This window comes from Malaclemys terrapin, chromosome 2, assembly GCF_027887155.1.
Source record: "Malaclemys terrapin pileata isolate rMalTer1 chromosome 2, rMalTer1.hap1, whole genome shotgun sequence".
NCBI lineage: Eukaryota > Metazoa > Chordata > Testudines > Emydidae > Malaclemys > Malaclemys terrapin.
In genome coordinates this window covers 78,425,477-78,446,065 of record NC_071506.1, presented here as the reverse complement: position 1 = coordinate 78,446,065, position 20,589 = coordinate 78,425,477, and the positions used below count along the sequence as shown (strand labels likewise).

The window sequence follows — 20,589 nt, the reverse complement described above, 5'->3', positions numbered from 1 at the left end:
AGTTGGGGGTACATTCCCTTATAGAGAGTAGTACACTGAGGTCATCCTCACAGGAGTGCACTTGTGTGCCCCCAATGGACACAATCTTTTGAGGCATTCTGCAGCCAGGGTGCCAAATCCTACAAGGAGGAATAGTCAGAGGCCCTTGAAGAAAGGCCAGCAATTACATCTGGGGGAAAAGAATTCAACAGACAATCCCTGATCCCTGAAACACTTAAGCACATACATGACTTTACTCACATGTACAGTTCCATCGGCTTACTGGATTCATAGTAGCAACCACCAAAAACATTGGGAGGAGGTGGGGGAAGAAGAGGAAAAAAAAAATCAGTGGAGTGATTTTTGCCCATAAGTTGGCTCCAAAGATGTACCAAGTACTCTCCTCCAAAAGACCTACCATGTCCTACATTTATACAATAAAGTATATGTCCGTATTGTGCATGCATCTAGGTGTGTGCACCCAATGCTGCCATGTTTCCCTGTGCACACATGCCTAGAATACTGTGTACCTCTGTGTCCTCCTAGAACTAAATGTTCCCTCTCCCCAGTGTCCTCACTCTACATTTTTCTCCCACTCTCTTCTCTCTCCCCCCAACCTTTGCATACAGTCTCCTCAATACAGGCTGCCTGTTCCCTTCCTAGCTGTATTTTCCTCCTCCTCACTGGGAGGAGAGCTGAAAGGTGTCCTCTTCCTCCTTCCATATGCTCCAGTCATGTGAGAAGTGGACTCTTCTTTCCCCTTACTACAAGTGCAGCTAGCAGGGGGGAAGGTAGGCTCTACCCTCTAATGGCTCCGTGTGGAACTTCTCTGCCTTCAGCTTTGAGTGGTGCTCTTACCTGTGCTCATCAGCTGTTCGACAGTTCTACTGGCGAGGGAACCGGCTGTGGGCAGCAGCACTTTTGGGGTTGGAACTGGCCTCCCCTCTCCTCTGCCACAGGCTGAAAGTTGAGAGTAGAAAAAGGCATTGAGGTCCCCCTATTCCTCAGAGTATGTATGTGGTGGGTGAATAGCTCGCCTACCTCCTCACCTCAGCGACTGCCTTTGGCAAGATCAGGGCCATACAGTCATTTGGCACAAGGAACCTGGGAAGCAGTAAATCTGATAGTGAAGAAGGGGGAGTCACTTACTTATGACAGTTTCCTGTAGAATGGTCTCCTCATTCTACAAGTCCTCATATTCTGAGACTGGAAGCAATTGTTCAAAACTAGAAAAAATGTAGGGTTTTCTTCCCCTTCTGGGACATTCTGAGCAGCTATTCCATAATGCTTCAGAAGAAACTGTCTGCATCAGGGATGATAGTGTCACAGTTTCAGAATAACTGCACCTTTAACCCCACCTCCGTGATCTGCTCAGATCCCAGGCCTTTACCTCTCTCTGGGCAGAGACCCATGTCCCACTCCCTTCTGACCTGAGGTTTTAGCCTGCAGTCCCCCTGGCACTTCACTGTGATTATCCCAAGCAAGTCTGACAAATGTCCAACCCCTGCTTTTTAGTTTCTCTCTCAGAACAATTAGAGTGTTTTTACCAATGACCACGTAGCACGTAGGTTTATTCACGGATAAAAATGAAAACACACAAAACAAAACCAGAATCTAAATGCTTTACCAGTAACTCCCCATCTGTCCTATGGAGACCCTGGCAGGTCCCAGTCTTTCCAACCCTTCAGCAGGGTTGGGTGCTCCCTTGAACAAAAGGCCATGTCCATTTACTGAATCAAAAAGGCAACCCCCGAGTCTGTTATACCTCCAAAAAGCTTTGTGTCTCAGCCTCCTAAAACCAGGTAAAACCAGTCATTTCCCCTTTCCCACAGGAAGCCCAAGCCTCAAAGGGCTGGGTAGCTCCATAACCAGCCTTGGGATTTTGCATTAACCATCCCCCCAGTGATTTTAGTTCCTCGTGGAGCTTGACAACTCTCCCCAACCAGCCAGCGTACAATCCCTGGCTCACAGAGATATAGATAATAGTTATAAAGTTAAATAGAATAGTCTCAAGATATACCTGGCTTCATTCTATCTCACAGACAGGGCATTCCACCCTCTTGCCCCCAGGTTCCACTCCTTTATAACCAGGATGATGGGATTTTGTACTCAAATTCCATAAATCTGCCTCAGCGATTACAGTGGCCATTTCCCTTCCTGTCACTTCAGAATGCTGCATCCTCCATCTTTCTGAGGTTTGCTGCTTGATGGCCCAAACTCAGCAAAGGAGAGAAAAGGTAACAGAACACAGAGCACTACCAATGGCATTCTGCTGGAAGTGTCTGTTGCAATAGAGCAATTCCTACTGAACTGTGATCATGGTTACCAATGGTCCTGAAATAATGGGTCCATACCTCACGTGCAACAGTTAGCAGGAGGCCTGGCTGGAGGATTTACCATTGTCTGTGGAGCTGGATAATAGCCATTGCACTGATGTTACCGCCACAGAAACCTCTGCAGATGTTCCACAGCCTCCACCCTATGATTCTGCCCAGACACTGAAGATGGCCACTAAGTTCAGGATTTGGCTCATAGTGTTCATCACATGATGGATTTCTATTTAAAAATTAAAATGCCAAAAGGGTGGGTAGGTGACAAATGGGTACATCATTGCAACTGATAACACTACATATGTCTTACAGAATTAGCCAATGATTTTTATTAATATGCCACAGACAGCAAAAAATATACATTCAAAACACTTGACACATTATTCCTATATAGACACACACACACACACAAATCCATGCTATTTTGAATGTTTTTCAACCATTACAAGAACATTCGCTGAGCTAATGAAACAGCTGGCTGGATTACTGCTTCCACAATATAATCCATACTCAAAAGCAGCTTTTTTCAGACCTTTTAGTGCAAATTAGATAGTTTATAGATCTCTTTTGTGCGTTGCTCCTATAATTTTGTGTCAATTGGTGTCACTTTCATTTATAAAATCTCAACTAAGTCAAGACAGTTACACTTAGCAGTTATATTTCTTCCACTCAGAGCTGTATGGTAATATTACAGTTGCTGGTTTGAGGCCAAAATCGTTAAATGTCTGATAGAATTTTAAAATCATTCAGAGCTATACAATTGGCATTGTATAATTAAACATTAAATAATCCAAGTAATAAAAATCATAGGTCAGCTGTCTCTCTGTATCTGACAGCTCCTTTAAGTACTGTCTCACTACTTCCATATTTGTTCTTTCATCGGAGGAATGTCTGTCTTTGAAATTAGGAAACTTCAGCTCTGCTGGAGCACCTATCAATTGCAAAAAGTAATTGGCATCTTCCTCTAGAGTTTCGAATTTTCCTATGAAATCATAGTTGATGAGGCAGGGATAGCAGAGTCTACTAATCTGCTCCCAGTGTATATCCATTCCTACTGGGCGCTGGGAATCTAACAAATACCGGACAAATTCTTTGAACTTCACGCCTGATCCGGTTTTCAGTGCCTCTTCATGTGCATTAAGTCTATATTTCTTAATAATTGCCTTTCCAAACACTGGGTGGTAGTAGCTGTTTGGATGTTCAAATTTATCCCTGAATGCAGACACCAATCTTTCCATGGGGTCACGTACAAATATGGTCTTGGTGTAGGTATTTAAACGTGTCTGTATCCCTTTTAAGTCATAACTGTCCAATTTCTTTAGATGCTTTCCGTAGTGCACGGCATCATGGCTAATACTGTATGTCGAAGAGGCAAGTCCATTGAGCACCATCAGAATCCTTTTCCAGTTGGAACAGCCTGCTTTAGGCACTTCACAGTATAAGATTTTGTGTCTATCCTCCACGTATATTCTGGATACCATACGCACTAGATGGGTTCTGAGCCGGTTCTCACTACTGTATTTTTTACAGAAGTCATAAAGAAAATATCTGCGTTTTTCTTGAGCGTCATCTATGTTTTTCCATCTGTCATCTTTGATTAAACTTTTATTTAAAGGGCGCATCACTGGTGATAAATTCACTTGTTGTTTTAGAAAGGCTTTAGTCATCTTCTGCTGTTCAGATAATCGGCTCACCAAGGAGCTGGCTATCTCACCAAGAGGACTGGCTTTCTCCTGTGAATGTCTGCCCATGATTACAGTTGTCTGTCGCTTGTTGAGGTTAGCAGCAGCACTCTGATTTTTTGGTGCTGTGGCAAGCTCCTCTGGGTGCGGGAGCTTGGAATCCTGTAAACATTAAAAGAATGAAAATTTAAGGCATATTTCACCATTCACTTAAAGCATTATTATTGTGGCAAAAGCGGTAGAGGTATGAAAAATACATTTTGTGCTAGCAGCTCTATTTGAGATGGGGAAGGAAACTCACAGAATAGGTTTACAGCCACTCTTAGATACATCTAATTTAATTATGAGTTGGGTTAACTGATGAGAGCAATATATGCTTTTAAACTGAACTTGTTAACACCAGATCCTCTTAACCACATGGGCTCCAGTAAGTCAATCGAAATGAGTATCTTTTTGAGATTCAGAACAGCTGTACATAGAGAGGTTGAGGCACCTGCCCAGCCCTGCTGGCTTTAACCATTAGGCCCCTTTCTGGTGTTAGCAATGTTGAGAGCCCTAGTGTAGACAAGCTTACAGTCACTGAAGCCACTTTAAACATTGGGTTTATTAGAGCTGCCCAGAGCAAGACTCGTCAGCACAGTGCTTAAAATGGTGTTAGCAGGTGGTGGGCTGACTACACAAGGGTACCTGAAGTTCCAAACACTGTTGGAATGGAACTCAGTGTAGCAGTGGTGACAAATGTTTAGAACATTTCCTAGCACAGACAGGATTTAAGTGTCTGTGAGCAGTGATTCAGTGAAAGCTTAGGCAGATACTCTGAAAGGATTAGTGCAGCGGTTTCCAAACATTATGCCTGAATTTTCAGCTTTATTGCTTCCCACAACCGCAGACAGCAGAAAGCGTGTCAATACAAAATGGCATCTTCCACACTGTGTGAATGGTGATACCACAGTGAATGGTGGTGAAACAATGGAATTTCTCAATAGAAGAGAACCACAACCATTGTGGAATATAGTGTTCTCTCAGAATACAGATAAAGTAAATGCTTTTGGTCACAGTGGAAAAGTCTGTAATTTAAAAGATACAGTTTTGTATTGGAAATAGGGAAACACACCTAGCATGAGGTGCAGGTAGATGAATCTATATAACTAGTATTAAAGTTATGCAGTGATGCTAAAATAACGGGATACTGTGGGGTTACAAAACCCTTAACCAACCTCTGGGAGAATTTTATTTGATAAAACACAGAAACAACATAAAAATATGGTGCTTTTGGTGAAAGGAGTGTCCTCACTAAGGCAGTGAGGGGACTAACATCTTGGGGGAGAGGGTATCTCCAATGGGGAACATGGTTATTGACGTTCTTGCTCATGCTTTTGCCTAAGATAGAGTCTGACTGACTAACAGTACCCGATGATTTCAGTATTTTTCAAAACTCAATAAAGAGAGAAATCAAGAGGTGTAATGGTATCTCTTGACTCCTCGTATTTGATCAGCAGCTGAGGGGCTAATGCTTTGGAAGAGGAACAAAGGAATTTGGATCATTTGGACTATATATACATATACAAAAATATGTTTGACAGCAAATTTGAATACCCTTAGATAAAGTATAAGAGTTTTAAGTAGTATGATGGAAAATCATATAGGGAAACTTTTTACAACTGGAGAACTGGCTTGTTTCCATCAAATCAAGAGAAAGGATAGACTTCCTGAGGTGACTATAACCTTGCTATGGACTCTTTTCAGTTCTGACTCAAGAAACTCAAGAAACAGTTCTGACTCCCCATTTGGGTCCCAGAACCAAGATCAAAGTTATTCTTGAGGACACTCAAAGGAGCTACAAGAAGAGGACAGGATTTCAACCTGGTTACCTCAGAAATTGAGAACACAAATGTAGGGACCAATGCTGAAGCGTTTGTGACAGGAGTGAATACTCCATTGGAGCAGGATGGGCTGAGCCATTCAGAGGAGCCTCAGGTAACACTTCACAAGAACAACTTACACGCAGCAGGAGTCACTTGAAAGTGGTCCCCTCTTAGTAAGCTGAGAAGAAGAAAAAGGCTCCAAACAGATATGGCGGTGAACAAAGACGTGGGGGAAAATGATGACATTGGAAGTTCCGAGAACAAGAAAAGTATTGTGTAAATATGTAAGCTTCTTTTTAATACTTTGTTAATTTGATTTTCTTTTCCTGTTGTGTTCCATAGTGGATTATATTGTAGAGGTCAATAAATACTACTGTAAGCATCACAAATAATGAGTGGTTGCAGTGTTTGTTGCTATAAACTCAGGGTAGTCAATAGGCAGACCATTGGCCAAATCTGGACTGCCAGATGCTTTTGAAAGGACCCCAAAATCTTTTTATTTATTTATTGTAATTATTGTCATTTCTTTTTTATTATTTTCTCTGGAGTCTGGACCTTGACTATACCTGGGCCAAGAAAATTGGATCTTGACAAAAAATAATTGACTCTCCCTGCTATAAACTAGACTTAAGAATGGGAATTGAGGGTGGGTGAGTTTTAAAGGCACAAATGGCAGTTAAGCATCTAATTCCCAAGAAACTCTCCCCTGGAACTCCCAGAAGAGATTAACAACCTCTGCATGTGTGATAAATGAAGGGGGGGATAGCTCCCTTTTATGAACACCCAGCCAGACACTAAGCTATAAAGTCCCTCTTGGTCGCTGTTCTCTGTTTGCTTTGCGTGTAAAGGGTTAACAAAGTCCCCCAGGTAAAAAAAAGGGGCACCTGACCAAAAGAGCCAATGGGAAGGCTAGAACTTTTTAAAATTGGGAAAGAAGCTTTTCCTTTGTGTCTGTGATTGTAATTGTTCTCCAGAGAATGGAGACACAGAGCAGCAATGCTGTAAGCAGCTTTAAGCCAGGTATGATCATAAGTCATCAGATCATATCTAAAACTACTTATCTGGAACTCCCAAATGTGTAAGTAGATTAGGAATGTTTAAAAAGACACAATGAGGGTTATTTCTGTTTATTTCTTATGACTAATGGACTCCTCTGTGCTAACCCCAGATGCTTTTGTTTGCTTGTAACCTTTAAGCTGAACCCCCAAGAAAGCTATTTTGGGTGCTTAATTTTTGGAATTGCTCTTTTAAAATCTAGCAAAAGCCTAAATTCCAGATGTATTTTTTTCCTTTTTGTTTTTAATAAAATTTACCTTTTTTAAGACCAGGATTGGATTTTTGGTGTCCTAAGAGGTTTGTGCATGTTGTTTATTAGCTGGTAGCAACAGCTAATTTCCTTTGTTTTCTTTCTCAGCTCTTCCCCAGGGGGTGGGGGTGAAAGGGCTTGAGGGTACCCCACAGGGAGGAATTCCCAAGTGTGCCTTCCTGGGTCCAAGGGTTTTTTTTGCATTTGGGTGGTGGCAGTGTTTACCAAGTCAAGGTCAGAGAAAAGCTGTAACCTTGGGAGTTTAATACAAGCCTGGAGTGGCCAGTATTAATTTTTAAAATTCTTGTGGGCCCCCACCTTCTGTACTCAAAGTGCCAGAGTGGGGATTCAGCCTTGACAGCATGTATACATAATTGAGTAATGAGCTGGGTTAATTGGTGAGAACAATAGATGCTTTTCAATTGGATGAACTGTGCTTAAGAGGGAAGTTACATCAAATGTTTTTTTTTAAAATTGCAAAATAGTAGTATACATGAAAGAGCTTCACGCCACATGTGCTCCTCTTACCCTCTTCTCCCCTACCCTGTCCCTCTCATCTCCCTTCCCTTTTCTTTTCATGTAGCTTATCCCCATCTAACTAAACCTATCTTTAAAAAAATTGTGAAACTAACATGAAATTTGCAGCCATTACACTGTTCACTGTACATATGTGTTATACTCCTTCATCCACAATGTGCCTGTCTTGTCTATTTCAATTGTAAGCTCTTTGGGGCAGGGACCATTCACTACTCTGTGTTTGTACAGCACCTAGCACAATAGGGTCCCCTGTTGGTTTGCCCTTAGGTACTACTGTAGTATACATGATTAATAATAATACGATAATATTACCCATGCAACACTGGCAAATCTAGCTATTGTGGCTCTCATGGGGCTGGGAGCATTGACTGAACAACAGTCCAGCCACATGCTCTTAAAGAACTTTTATGTTTTTGGGGCAGAGTTAGATCCATGTGAAATGGGATAGTGTTTGTGTGAGAAACCATTAGCTAGCTGGAGGTCAGAACACTGCCACTTTCTGGAGTTCTGGGAGCTGCAAGTTTTGCTACTGCTTTTTTTGTTTGATATTCATTTGTTTTCAATGCAACAACAGGAACTATGTACATATTCCAAATAAAAGTAGATTGGGAAAGAATAGTCTAAGTTTTGTCCACCCATTTCTCTGTCAGGAAGGAAATAATTCATTCCTGGAGTGAAAATCTTTCCTGGGCTCTTTGAAGCCAGGACATTATGATCAAATTTTTCAAAAGCAACCAGTGATTTTGAGTGCTTAAATTTTTGGGTGCCCAGACACTCGCCTCAAAAATGTGAGCACCCGCCACAGAAAATGCTGAGCGCCCACCCTCGGCAGATCATGCTCCGTCAGTGTGTCTTGAATTGGGCACCCAAAAAGTGAGCAACCTCAAATCACTGGCCACTGTTGACAATCCTGGCCATTATCTGCATTTGTAAAACACAAGCCTTTGGGTGCAATTATAGTTTTTTAAAACGTTACTTTAAAAACCTGCCAACAATAGTCAGCAAGCAGATAATCCCCAGATTAGTCACTAGTTACAACGTTTTCGGAAGCCCGGTATCTACCTAGAGACATGAGAGCTACTGCTTCACTGTTCCTGGATGGTCAAAAAAAAACGTGGACTCTAATAGAATGTGAAAAGAAATGAGTTCCAAAATCAGTGTGGAGAGCAGAGAGTCTCTTGTCGAGATGTTTTGACAACTTGTGCTACAGGTTGTGTGCAACTCATCTGACAATTACAATTAATTGAAGTGTTGCCTCCTAAGCCAGTAGCTGCGCAGTCTCTCTCATTACTCACGTGTGTTATTTGACGCATTTGAAAGGAAGTTGTGGAGTGGCCATGTGTCTGATTTCTGTGGTAATGCAGAACAGTAGATTTAACTAAACCTCGTTTCCCTTTCGCTAACCAGACAAAGAGAGAGAGAGATTTTAAAAATAGCTTAACTAAATACAAAGGGAAGGAATTTAACATGGTCACAGTAAGGTATTTGGCTACCTGCCATTCAGTGAATATGCTGAACAAAAGGAAATTTGGGGGTGGCTGGATTGGTGCATGTAGTTTTTCCTCATCTTTTTATTCTTTTAAATACCCCACTCCTCACTCATTGACAAAATGGTTTCTCCTTACTGTAGTAGCAATAAGCTGCAAAGACCCACATTCATGTACATGATGCTGTCCTTCCTCTCAGTGCCTTCACAAACCACTGGGTGGAAGAGATAGAAAGACTAATGCTAAGAATGGTTAAAATCCATCCAATTATGTGATGTGGTAGTTATAGAATACACTAGGAGGATCCCATCTCAACTGTTCTCAATTATAGCATCCTGCCATGCAAAAAATATAATGATGTCTTGGGAAGGGTGAAATTCCAGGGCCTGATTTTCAAAAATGTAATGATCTGTAACACAGGCACCATTGTGCCTCAAACATTTTAGTGCTGGATCTTGATCTATTAACAGGAATAGTAAAATTAAGAGCCCAACAGACAGAATGGATCTGAGTTTGGGAAAGATAGAGGGGGAAAGAAACTGTTGTGTAGTGTTCTTCTGCACTGCTAAATAACTACAATTCTGGGGTCAATAAAGTGGTTTTTTGGTTGTCAAAATCTAGCAACAGTATCATGTCATACACCAGGGGTAGGCAACCTTTCAGAAGTGGTGTGCCGAGTCTTCATTTATTTACTTTAATTTAAGGTTTCGTGTGCCGGTAATACATTTTAACGTTTTTTAGAAGGTCTCTCTCTATAAGTCTATATTATATAACTAAACTATTGCTGTATGTAAAGTAAACAAGATTTTCAAAATGTTTAAGAATCTTCATTTAAAATTAAATTAAAATGCTGATCTTACGCTGCCAGCCTGCTCAGCCCGCTTTCAGCCTGGGGTTCTGTTCACCTAGGCTGGCAGCGGGCTGAGCGGGGCCTGCGGCCAGGACGCCGGCTGGCAAGGGGCTGGCAGCCGAGACCCCAGACCTGGGGGGGGTGTTCAGGGGTCAGGGCAGAGGGCTGGGTGTGGGGGGGTTTCAGGGGTCAGGGCAGAGGGTTGGGGGTATGGGGGGGTACAGGGCAGAAGACTGGGTGTAGGAGGGGAGTTCAGAGGTCAGGGCAGAGGGCTGGGGTGCTCGGCTCGTGGGCGTGCTCCCAGCCCCCTGCCCTGAGCAGCTCATGGCAGGGGGCTGGAAGGGATATGCCCTGTTCCACCCCCTTCCCCAAGGCCCCATCCCTACCTCTTCTCTGCCTCCTCTATGGAGCAGCGAGCACGCTGCCACTCATCCCCCTCCCCCTCGCAAGGGCCATCAGCTGATCGGCGGCTGGGAGAGGGAGGGGGAGGAGGAGGGGCAGGAAAGCACCACGCTGGGGGAAGACGCGGGGGAAGGGGGGGAAGCTGGACTGCCGCAGGACTAAGCTTCTGCCTCCTGCCTCCGCAGGGGAGAGCGGTGGGTGGGGGTGGGGGGTTGGGGCTGAGGGCCAGGACCATGGCAGGCAGCAGCGTGCCAGTCAAAATCTGCTTGTGTGCCGTGTTTGGCATGCGTGCCATAGGTTGCTGACCCCTGTCATATACCATCACACTCTCCTCCTCAAATGTTCTTTCAACATCAGCTTGAGCTGACTGCATGAGTGACCTGGGAGTAAATTTTACTGTACGTCTGTGGTACCTGCATCTGCTTATCATAGGGTAGAGTTAGTCCATATCTCTGGCCAAGAGAATGGGACAATCTACTGGTGCTATATCTCTGAACTGCCAGTAAGTCTGTTCTGCAAGTACATAATCAGTTATTTTTGTGCATCCAACATTACATTGCACCACTTATGATCAGAGTTGGCTAGAAAACATCTCTCAAAATGAAACTGATAAAAATCAGAAAGTATCCAAAATTCGTTTGCATTTTCTGATCAGCTCTATTTCTAAGGAGGCTTGTGTTCACCAAGCTCAAGACTCCTGCAGAGTTGTACCAGGGACTTAGAAAAAAGAAATCAAGTTAAGTAATGCATATTCCTAGAAGTGTAGTTATTACAGAGAAAAAATCAGTGACACGATAGAAGTAGGAGCTACAGTATAATGTGAGGTTGGAAAACTAACAGATGGAGCTAATATATGCTTCCAATGGGGGGCAGAGAGGGGACTGGTTAGGTCACTGAGTTATTGCACACTCTTCTTTGCCTGGGTTCTAAACCTGATGTAGGTCACAGGTAAAAATTAGTTTGGTAGTTTTTTCCCAGTATTCATTGATTTAAATCATGAAATGACCACATAATTTGGCACAATTAGACGTCTCTCCTCAGAAAAGGCTCAGGATTGTGATAGCCGGGGTCAGAATTAAGACATTAGCAGCGGTATGTGGAGGGCTTGCATAGCACCTGCCTCCAACATATCAGACTGAAGCCACTGCTATTATAGACACGTAGAAATAAGTTCTATAAGCCTGCTAAGAGTAGTGGCTATTCACAGTCTTTTGGCACCAGGACAATATTTGCCAAGAATAACTGGCAATGGTCAGAGAACAATTATTACAACAGACCACCCAATAAATAAATATACACATTCCTCATATAGAAATTCTGCAGTCTAGCGTTAGTGAGCTTAAACAAATCCCTATTACAGCTCTTGAAAGAGGCTGACTAACCTACAAAGAGTTGGTCACAGATGTAAGGTAAAAGATTGCTACTCTTTGGTATCTTATTAACTTCACTTACTTGCAGTTTATTAAGGGTAAGTCTCTGACAATACTCACTTAAAAAAGCACAGGATGAAAACTACTGGCTTGTGCATTCTATATATAAATCAAAGGCTGCACTGACAGGAAGGGGAACTGGTGGTACTCTTCTCTCAAGGTTTCAGAGTAGCAGGTGTGTTAGTCTGTATCCGCAAAAAGAACAGGAGTACTTGTGGCACCTTAGAGACTAACAAATTTATTTGAGCATAAGCTTTCGTGGGCTACAAAAGCTTATGCTCAAACAAATTTGTTAGTCTCTAAGATGCCACAAGTACTCCTGTTCTTCTCTCAAGCTTCACCAAGCCCACCCATGTCCTGACACCTTCCCTAGCCATGTCCCTGGTCAGCCCTTCCCTTCTGTCCTCTTCTTATCCCCTCTGGTTATACCTCTCAGTCATTTGTTAGTGAGGCTCTCCTTCTGCCAGTCTTCCCTGGAATCCTAATTTTTCCAAAAACTCTGCTTACAAATTCAAAGGGGAATAGCCACCAATGTACCAAATTGTGTTTTAGAGAGGAAAATTTTTGTTTCACATTTCTGTGGACAGATGCCAAGTGGAAGGGACTTGAAATAGGATGCTGCGCCTTTCTTGTCTAGGTCACTTTTTCTAACCTGGCACAGGGATGCGTTGTGGAAATGCTCTTCCCATTCGATAGCTACCAGGGGTCTGTATAAAATGAGCTAGTGGTTTCAATCCAGAGGGAGGAAAGATGGTTTGTGGTTAAGACTGGTACTCAAGAGATCTGGGTTTAATTCCCACCTTTGCCGCAGCTATAAAATGGGATGATACCATCTACCTCACAGCAGTGTTGTATTCTTAGTACAGCACTCAGATGCTACAGTTGCAGTAAGGAGATAAGAATATAGGAACTGGGTGGCAATATCACAGAATCCTCCATTATAATATATATTAATTGGTATCTTTGTTGGCACTCCTCGGCAGAAGCACCAGCATCAATGAATCAACATGTGAAATCTCCTCTCTCATCTCTAGAGGTTGTCCTCTAGATCAGAGATGAGGCATCTAGTCTAAGTAAATTTGTTCTCTTGTTGCTTGGACTGTTCCTATTCTGTAAATGGAAGAGGGCTTAAAAGAATATTAAGTAATACCAAATTTCCGTTCAAAAAGATTTTTCAAAGATGTATTTGGGGCGTGGGTTGCAGACACCTTTGCACAGTTACAAGGGAAGGTAGTTTGAATTTTCTATAACTTTAGCACGGTAATTCAGATGCTGGAACCCCCGTTGGTATCTGTTTCAGGTTCCTGAGAAAAACCAAGCACAGCAGCCACAAAATGGGCATGGGGGTGAAGAGTAGCTAGTGTTTGATATATTTATTTAAAACACTGATAAGGTTTCCCGATACTTCCCATGATAAGATCCCGTTTGCAGTTGCTTATAACTTCACCAGACTAACCATTTGGGCTGATACTTTCCATGCTAGGTGTGTGCCTCCGGGTGAATGTTGAATAATTTCAACCAAAACTGTTCAGACGCTTCTGAGAACAAGGTTAAATACACTGTTTTGCCCAGGTTAAAAAATTCTAGCAATCTTGTGTTGGAAAAGCTCTAGCACCCCCATGCTTTGGAGCAGGGACTTGAAATTTGGCAAGGAGGTGCTCTTTGGGTCAAGGATGCACATTTTGCTATCCCTGTGAAAATCCACCCAAAATTGACCAAATTATAAGCCTCTGAAAAACTGCAGTTTGCATATGCTCAAAGGAAACTTGCTAGAGTTTAACAGCTAAATTCCACAAAGATTCCATCCACTATAGCATGCACCTGCCTGGGGCTGAGCAGGTGGTCACTAACTTTATTTTCATTTTCTTGATGCCCAACTTCAGACCCTGGGGTCTGATTTGCAGATCTGCTGGGCACTCACAGCTGTGATTGAAGTCAATGGGAGGTGCACTTTGAATGCATAAAATACTATATAATGAAAAGCACTCTGAAAACTTAGATCCCAGGCATCTCAAATTGGGCACCCAGAATTAGTGGATACTTTGGACTTCAATTACTCTGTACTTCAGTTCCCCATTTTACAGAGATGAAGATAAATTCATTTGTGAAGCACTCAGTTTCCATAGTGACAAGCACCATAAAAAAAAAAACACGAGGAAATTAATAACTCTGTCTTCAGAGCTGGGTTTGAACAGAGTGCAGTAAATAAGGTATGGGAGCACACCTTACACAATGAGTAGAAAACAAAATAATGAATAGCTCCTTATTAAATGAGCACCATCTGTTCTGTGCATTGAATGAGGTAGGGATACTATGGAAACAATAGTATGCGATCATGTAATTAAAGACTTTATCATAATGCATTTGCAAAAGCAAGCCAAATTAAGGTTGCTGGAGCAACCTTAATTCTGGCATTTCCTAAATCAGTGCTTGACTTTGCATCCTTAATTTCTTTTTAACATAGTTTTTGTGTGTGTAATATCATCATATTTGGCCTGCTAAACCCAAGGTTGTGAGTTCAATCCTTGAGGGGGCCATTTAGGGAACTGGGGTAAAAATCTGTCTGGGGATTGGACTAGATGACCTCCTGAGGTCCCTTCCAACCCTGATATTCTATAAAATCTATATATTGTCAAAATACAATGTAGCAAATACAATTCTGACTAACTCTGTTACAAGTGGTTCAGAACTATTTCTGTAACATTTGTATTACTCGGCCAGAATTTTCTGATATCAGGATGCTGCCAACTAATAGGAAGTGATATTTCTGACAAATGTCACAATTTTACAAAAAAACCCAGATATTTCAGTATCTGCAATATTCTGCCTTGTATTTCTCTATGCTCATTATCCGAAATACAGATACTGGCTCACATCAAACCTGATCCACTAATCCAATACAACCAGCAAGCTTTTGCATATGATCACTATATGTCAAATTACCATCGTGATTCTCACACCACCAGCATACATCACTATCCAATAAACCACATTTGAATAAGTGCAAAAAAGTCCCATCTGTTCTGTGTATGATTTTAGCTTGTTGCATTTTCATTTCAGACTCACTAGTAGGTCAATATATTTGACCAGCGTTGTTTATCAAACTTGCATTCTTATCTCTATACAAGGCTAAAATCCATAAGCAGAGGAAAGTAGCCTAAGCAACATCAAATGAAATTTTGACACCAGAGAAGAGGATGATTTGAGTTTCATTATGGAAAAGACTATAGAGATGACTCTAGTGCTCTAGGCAAGCAAAAATATTTGTATGTCTACAATGCAGTAGTTGGCATACAGCGCACACCCCTATTATATGTATATAAGGACCTTAGATCTTAGGAAAGCATACGTTTTTAGGCAATCTTGAGTCAGGAAGTTTAGTATGTTACACATTAATCTTTTATTTGAGCTAAACAGATGAGATTAATATGTAATCTCTCTTTTTTCTGCGTAGATAATTTTACTTGCCTTTGTGCTTTAAGCTACGGATGGCTCCCATTTGTTGATAAATGTATTTCTGGAAGTCATTTACTCTCAGGTACACTGTACTTAGGGTTAAGAAATAACCTTTACAATACTGGTCATATTAGGAAAAATAAAAACAAACAAACCCCAAAACAAAAATAAGTGTTGTCTCTTTGTCTTACATGTTCATAACTCAAAGCAGGCAGGTATTTTTTCATCCCATTTTACTTTAAAAGCAGCTAACTATTTTTCACAGATACACTTTAACCCATCTAGTATTTTAGAAAAACACTGGATAATAATTCAGTATATAACAACATTTCATAACGGTATCAATATCAATTAAATTTAAAAACAGAGCCTAATTTCTAAATATTAACATCTTAACAATACATCCAAACCCCAGATTTCGGCACTCAGACAGGCTCTTCTCTGTCTAAATTGACAATAAATGCACCTAAGTGATGTTCTGAATGTCCACGTGTAGGATTTGGATGTCCTATTAGGTCACCTGTGTTAAAAACTGGGACCATAATGTATAAAGTATGGTGAAACAGCCTAATTGTAGCCATGTGGGATTTGAATCAGGTCCTAAATCACCTTCATCAGTCTTTCTAAGAGCATATTTTAGGCTGTGAACATTAGGGCAACAAAAAAGCAAAAGTATATAAAATGGGGGGGAAGGGAGAAGCTCTTCTGAGAAGAGAGGCACATAATGTAATGCAACAGCTCTATGAACACAACAATATTTTCCACATTAGTTGAGGATGTGGTAAGTTCCACAGGGATCTTTTCCTGATAAACTGAGACCATTCCATTCTTATCTGCAGGTAAACACACTTATCTATCTGCAGAAACAAGACATTCTGTTCTTTTAGAAATAGCACTAAGAGGTTCAAATGAAGAATATTGATATAAATTCAGCAATGACAAATTCCACTCCCCCCCCCAATTGCTTTGAAAGAGAGTAAGTTATCAAGAGGTCTCAAAGCATATACATTTTCTGTCAATCACACTTTGTGTTTCAGTAAAGTTGGATGACTTTATCTTTATATAACAAAAAATGTAAAAAAAGAAAAATAAGATTGTATGGGAACCCAGGCTGGCAAGGAGCCCAAACACGTCTCTGGCTATATGCTGTCTTACACCGAGAAATTCATACTAACACTTAGTATTTACCCATACACAGTGCTACACATCTTTAACGTGCTGTACAAACATGAGCTAGAAAAATCACAACCCCTCTTTGAGGCAGAAATATTATTACCGGTAGATAGAATGGTGTTATGTTTAAGCCACAGGACTAGGCCACTTTCATTGCACAATGAAGAGAATACCATATCCACATTACACACAGGTTTCTTCAATGAAGGATTGTTCTAAACTCAGAATGGATAGGATAGTTATACAGCCAAGTCATATCACTTCATAGAATCATAGAATATCAGGGACCTCAGGAAATCATCTAGTCTAGGGGTCTCAAACACGTGGCCCATGGGCTGCATGTGGCCCGCAGGGCTATTTCCTGCAGATCGCCACCCCCCGACCTACCTCCAGGCCAGGGGTGGGCAAACTACACCAGCGGGATTGCCCCCCTCAAACCCCGTGCTACTCCCTGAAGCAGCTGGCATCACGTCCCTGCAGCCAGGGGAAGGGAGCAGAGGGCGCTGTGTGTTGCCCTGGTTTCCAGGCACCGCCCCCGCCCGCAGCTCCCATTGGCCAGGAACGGGGAACTGCGGCCAATGGGAGCTTTGGGGGAGGTACCTGGAGGAGCAGCAAGCAGCACGCGGAGCCCTGCATCCCCCTCCCCCAGGGGCCGCAGGGACATGGTTCCAACTGCTTGCCGGGCTGGGGCAGATAGCCTGCCCTGGCCCCAGTGTGCGCCGCTGCCACCCCAGAGCCGCTTACTAAAGCAGGCCAGAACCCGAAGCCCTCCTGTACCCCACCCCCCAACTCCCTGCCCTGAGCCCCCTGCCTGCACTCCCAACCCACTGCTGCACCCTACACTCCCTCCTGCACCCCAAACCCCAACTCCCTGTCCTGAGCCCCCTGCACCTCAACTTACTGCCCTGAGCCCCCGCCACACCCCTCCTGCCCCCTCTGGGGGCAAGGAGGGGGCAGAGTTGGGATGGGGACTTCGGGGAAGGGGTTGGAATGGGGGCAGGGCCTCATGGAAGGGTGGAGTGGGGGCAGGGCCGGGAGCAGCGAGGGGAAGGGGTGTCAGTGATGTGGCCCTCGGGCCAATGAACTAGTCCTCATGTAGCCCTCCTGATCATTTGAGTTTGAGACCCCTGATCTAGTCCAACCCCCTGTTCAAAGCAGGACAAATTCCCAGACAATTTATTATTAATTATTATTATTATTTTATTTTACCTCAGTTCCCTAAATGGCCCCCTCAAGGATTGAGCTCACAATCCTGGGTTTAGCAGGCCAATGTTCAAACCACTGAGCTATCCCTCCCCACAGCTTTGACCAATTTGGAAGAAAGAGTATGATACATGCAGGGGTATTAGAATTCCGTCAAAGGTTTGGTCTTTTTCCAGGGCAGAACTAGCCTACCTTACCAGGCACTGTGTACATTCAAGTGCAGTGGAGAAAATGGTGTACAGGGAAACAAAATAATGGTTAAGTTGATTTAGAGGACTAACAGTACTGGCTCTGATGTAGTGCTGAGTTCTGTCGCAGACATATCCTCAAGCCCCTACTTTCTGGGGAATTAAGTCAGTAGCAATGAATAATGTGGACTCAAAGTTGGGATGTCAACTACATAACTACAGGAATAATAGTGCAGTACCAAAACCACAATAGCTTCATTTCCATATGGGAGGACATGGATTTAGTTTTTTCTAAATGGGTTTCAAACAAAGAGAGAGAAAAAGAAAAAAACTGAGGAAGACCAGAGCAGTGAGTTTGGAGATGCAAGAAATCTGGATTAAACTGGAAAGAGTCAATCTCACAAAATATCATATGTAATGAACTTATAATAGTTCACAGAAAAACTTCCTATTTAGTCTAACTCTGCAAATACTCTGAGAGTAAAGGATGGGACATGCAGGACTAGATGCCCAAGGACTGATTTGAACACACATTTTAACAGGTAGGATGTAAAATATTTCTTATACAGGGTTATTATCACTGTTACTAAAAGTAGGTCTTAAGTGCGAGGAGTATTCTGTCTCTGTTGTAGGAGCAGCAGTGATCTGTATGCTCTGTATGACTATGCTACGTATAACCTGTATGCTCAAAAGGTCTGTTACACTAACCCCCCCACCCTTTTGTCTCCTCTCCCTCTTTGAATACCTGTGAAGTGGCTTTCCAGCTGAAGAGTTATAAAAATACCATGGTTACAGTGTCGCAACAAAGTCTGTGTTCAGTGTTCCATGTTCTGTGTCTGTCTCTGGTGGTTCTCCTGTGCTAGCATTGGGTCCAGAGAGAGAGGGGATACTACACTAGACAGGGTAAATGCCTTTTCCTCACTCTACTTTCCCCATCGCCAACCAAATTATCAATCACATTCACCTCTGTCCAAAAGACGTTGGTCCCCAATGCATCAGGTTTATTTTTTGTTAGGTTCTCTAATAATCATTTTGTTGTTGAGTTTTGTTATTAATACATTTGTATTGTTAGTTACATTTTCTTGTATTGTTAATTCCACTTTCCTCTATGTACCCTGGTTCTACTTCCCCAAGCCCTGAAGGGTAGCTCATGGGCCCCCATAAACTACAACTAAATGTTAGTTTAAGTATCAGCAATTTCACCAAGTTCTCTGTTACTATGTACCTTCCAAATCAGTTTAATCTTGCATAACAACTGTAGTACTCCTACAAATCTTATTTCTTGTGTGTACTTAAGGGTTAGGGTTGCCTTTTATTGTTTGATGGCTATTGCAGCATCAAACTTGGCCTCATTTTGTTTGTCGATGTACCCAATTATTGTAATGGTGATAGTTTTATTGTATTCCCAATGATTATGATTGTGATTGTTTGCATTTGTGTTTATGTTATATCTGGTGTTTAGTCAACTGTAATGGTTTTAGTTATATTCACCTGGTTATGATTGTTTGGTTTGCCTGCAACAGATCACCTGTGCCCTAGAACGACAACTACTGTAATGATCATAGATCAAGGGGTGGAGTATTGTAGGAGCAGCAGTGATCTGTATGCTCTGTATAACTTGTATGCTCAAAAGGTCTGTTACACTTTCCCCCCCTCTTTTGTCTCCTCTCCCTCGTTGAAGACCTGTGAAGTCTCCCTCTCCCTCCTGAAATGCTTGTGAGATGAATGGGCTGGTTGAACAGCTGGAAGATCAGAAGAGCTCCCAGGTAAACAAGGTGTCTGGGACTCTAATAAGGCAGCACTCACACACCCAATGCATGGACACTGGCCGAGGTGGAGTGTGACCAACCAGACACGGCCAAGTCATCTCTAGTCGCAGGCCATGAGGAGCAGGTCCTTAAAAGGGGAAGGGGCCATATGCTCAGGAGTGCACTCGGGAAGACTTACCTTCATCGCACTCTGAGACACTTACCTTGAAGGATCCTGACATCTCCAGTGCCGTGCCTGTCCTGGTAGCGTGAGTATGCGAGTGTAAGTGTGAGCCCCCTGTCCCCCTTCTTTTGAGCTTAGCTATCAATATAATAAATGTGCTGCTTTCTGCCAAACTCTGGTGGGTCACTAGTCCTCCCTAAGCTTACTAGTTGGGCCAATTTCGGGTAACAGTCTCCTTTCCTTTTCCACAGTGGTACTTAACACATATCTTGGCTTCTGGGGCTGTACACAGACACCAGGATATAAGTTAAGGTTGCTAAGGTAGTATAGAGTAGGGTACACAAAAGCAGAAAGCAAAATATTTATGGGTGACTTACTGCTGTGGAAGGATCTTGGAAGTGGTAATGCTAAAAAAACAAAACAAATATGGACAAAAAGAGATGGCTGAGAAAGGCAGCAGCTGGCTGAAGATCAAGTGGAACAAGAGTCAGTGAAGGTGGCAAACTGTAGACAAATATTTTGTCTGGAGGAGGATGCCGCCTTGATTTTACATTTATACATATTTCACCAAAATTTGCTTAAAAACTAGAGAGCGCTAATGACAATGTAGAAAATATAGAAATCCATGACTGGGGTTGATTGCAATGGATTTCTCAGGGTATAAGTGTGGTTAGTATTTGGACCTAGCTGTCGAAAATTCATCATTGTTCAGTCAGAATTTAACCAAGCAGGAGCTCACTGAAGGAGGAAGCAGCTTTGTAGCTTTTTG

The 20,589-nt window shown here is 42.4% G+C and overlaps 1 protein-coding gene across 6 annotated transcripts in view; it reads right to left on the bottom strand.

The window, feature by feature from the left end:
* Positions 1 to 2,638: 2,638 nt before the first annotated feature.
* Positions 2,639 to 20,589, bottom strand: part of CHST9 (carbohydrate sulfotransferase 9) — a 263,682-nt gene continuing 245,731 nt past the window's right edge. For all 6 annotated transcript variants that reach the window (XM_054017233.1, XM_054017234.1, XM_054017232.1 and 3 more), the window contains one exon: positions 2,639 to 4,153. In XM_054017233.1, the coding sequence (XP_053873208.1) occupies positions 3,062 to 4,153 (1,092 nt within the window). In that variant the 3' untranslated portion in view covers positions 2,639 to 3,061. The remainder of the gene's footprint in view (positions 4,154 to 20,589) is intronic.